Source organism: Penaeus chinensis, chromosome 42, assembly GCF_019202785.1.
Source record: "Penaeus chinensis breed Huanghai No. 1 chromosome 42, ASM1920278v2, whole genome shotgun sequence".
NCBI lineage: Eukaryota > Metazoa > Arthropoda > Malacostraca > Decapoda > Penaeidae > Penaeus > Penaeus chinensis.
Window position 1 is genome coordinate 21609270 of NC_061860.1, and position 2500 is coordinate 21611769.

Consider the following 2500-nt stretch of genomic DNA (forward strand, 5'->3'; position numbering starts at 1 on the left):
ACCCGAATCCCTTAAATCAAGTTAAAATGAAAAAACTATAGAAATGTACTTAAAGCACTGAATCCTAAACCAGTAATCTTGGTAAGAGATATATAAAGCTACAGAATACTAGACTCTAGCTAAGTTTGGGTAATATTTTAGAAAGAAATAGTAATATTGCACATAACTATAATATATATACATATATATATTTTCTTTCTTTCTTCTTTCTTTCTAAATTACTCGTATTGTATACAATGCTTGTTAAAGAAATAAAGAGAGTACAACTAAATCTTTTTTTTTTTTACAACTTTTTTTTTATCTTTTTCTCTGCACCTGCATTAACCCCTACAAGCAATGATAAAGTCAACCTCGAAAGTACCAATATTTCAATAACAATTCACGAGTTGGATACAAAAGGTGCATCAAATAGTCCAGTTATCACTCTCTTTCAGTCCAAAGACATTTTTGTTCTTACTCGTAACCGAATTTCATTTTCCTCTATATATATTTTTTCTTCTTTTTTTTATTTTATTTTTTTTTCCCCGCCTCCTCATTCTTACGACTGTTGATTGCCTTTGCTGTGGGATTTGGGTCTGATCATGAGCACGGATTTCTTGAGGGTGTAATCCCAGCCTCTCCACCGGAACCACACGATTCCTGGAATGAGAGATGTGGTGAGAAGGTGGAATAGGAGGTGGAGGAAGAGGTGGAGGTGGAGGTTGAGGTTGAGGTTGAGGTGGAGGTGGAGGTGGAGGAGGAGGAGGAAGAGGTGGAGGAGGTGGAGGAGGAGGAGGTGGTGAAGGAGGAAGAGGAAGAGGAGGATGAGGTTGAGATGGAGGAGGTGGAGGAGGAGGGGGGGGGGAGGAGGAGGGGGAGAAGGAGAAGAAAAAATTGATATGTGTGCATGTGTGTGTGTGTGTGTGTGTGTGTGTGTGTGTGTGTGTGTGTGTGTGTGTGTGTGTGTGTGTGTGTGTATGGGATATGGGGCTGGAGAAATGGAGAGAGAGGAAGAGGATGGAGGAAGAGGAATGAGGATAAAAAGGGAGGAGGCAGGAGGGGTAACGAAGGATGTGCTGGTAAGAAAAGAGAGAAGAAAACTGCCTGGAGGTTGGGGGACGAGAAAACGGAAAGATAAATGAATCTTAAAACTGTAAAATATAAATCAAGTTATAATTGAATAAAGGTAACCGAGGGATAAACATTAAGAAAGTTGCATTTAAATGGTACATAAATTCATTGACACTAAGTATCTTTATAATTTTGTAATGTATCGACAAATGGTATTCACTGGGTAATGATACAGCGCATGAGCCTGCTGACTTCGGCATTTACTCCTGTTGATAAAGCAATATGTTCCTGCTGAATTAAGTGGTAATTGCTACTGACAAGACTAATCATCCTTGCTGACCCAAATGATCCTGACGATTTAACTGGTCCTTACTGCCCTGCCTTCCCTCCAACCCTCCTCCCATTCCCTCCCTTCCCTCTCCCCCAAGCCTCCCTCTCCCTCTTCCTTTTTTCCTCCCTCCGTCCTTCTCCCTCTCCCTTACGCCCTCCCTCTCTCTCCCAACCCCCAACCCTCTCCCTTACCTCCCCCTCCCTCCGCCTGATCCTTACCTTGCCGAGCCGATAAGTCATTGGGATCTGTGAGGTAGAGGCCATTGAGCCCTCTGCCGCAGGAGCGCCACCACCACCCGCCCTTCAGCATCGACGCGCAGTTCAGACTCGAGCGGTCGTTGTCTCTGTTGTTTGAGGGAGAAAAGAGGGAGAACGGGGTGGTTAGTGGTCGTTTTCGGGTCGATTGGGGGTCGTTATTCTAGAGGGGAATTGTGGGTAGGGCGTTACTGATTTTTTAATGTTTCTATTATTATTATTATTTTGTGTGTGTGTGTGTGTTGGGAAAGATGAGGATAAAATGGGTAGAGAAAGAAAAGTAAACAGAGAGGGTGAGGAAGAATTTTAAAAAGAGAGAGAGAGGGATAAAACAGAAAAGGAAAGAGATCAAAGTTTAAAAAAAGGGGAGAGGGTGAAGTAAAAAAAAATAAAGAAAGGAAGGAGATGGGAAGAGGCGACAAATGGAAAACGTGGTGGCGATTATTGATTACTTTAGTTGTTAGGAAGGCTTATGGGCAGGCGGTTATGAGGAAGGAAGGAGAAAGACGGGGAGGCGAAAGGGGAAGAGAGGAAAAAGGAGAAAGAAGGGAAATGATGGGAAAGTAGGGAAAGTAAAATAAGAAAAGAAAGGCTAAAAAGCAAAGAGAGAGGGGGAAATGCAACACAATGAGAATAAAGGAAGAGGGACAAGGATAAACAAAATGTGGAACCTTAAGAAAAAGAGAAAATCTTTTCGAAGTGGACAACAAAATAGGAAAACAGGTGAGTGGAAGGGAGATACATTCCGGGATAAAACAAGAGAAAAAGGTTCACAAACAGAAACGTGAAAAGAAGGAAGAGAGATAGAGAAAAAGAAAAAGAAAAAAAAAAGAAACGAAAAAACAATTTTCCCTGAAAGCATGTG

General features: G+C 41.9%; 1 protein-coding gene across 2 annotated transcripts in view; it reads right to left on the minus strand.

Moving 5' to 3' along the window:
• The window catches only part of LOC125047964 (angiopoietin-2-like), a 159597-nt gene that overhangs the window by 173 nt on the left and 156924 nt on the right, over positions 1-2500 (minus strand). For both annotated transcript variants that reach the window (XM_047646515.1, XM_047646514.1), the window contains exons 12-13: positions 1600-1724; positions 1-639 (exon numbers count right to left, since the gene is read on the minus strand). The exon at positions 1-639 is cut by the window's left edge. In XM_047646515.1, coding sequence (XP_047502471.1) covers positions 539-639; positions 1600-1724 — 226 coding nt within the window. In that variant the 3' untranslated portion in view covers positions 1-538. The remainder of the gene's footprint in view (positions 640-1599; positions 1725-2500) is intronic.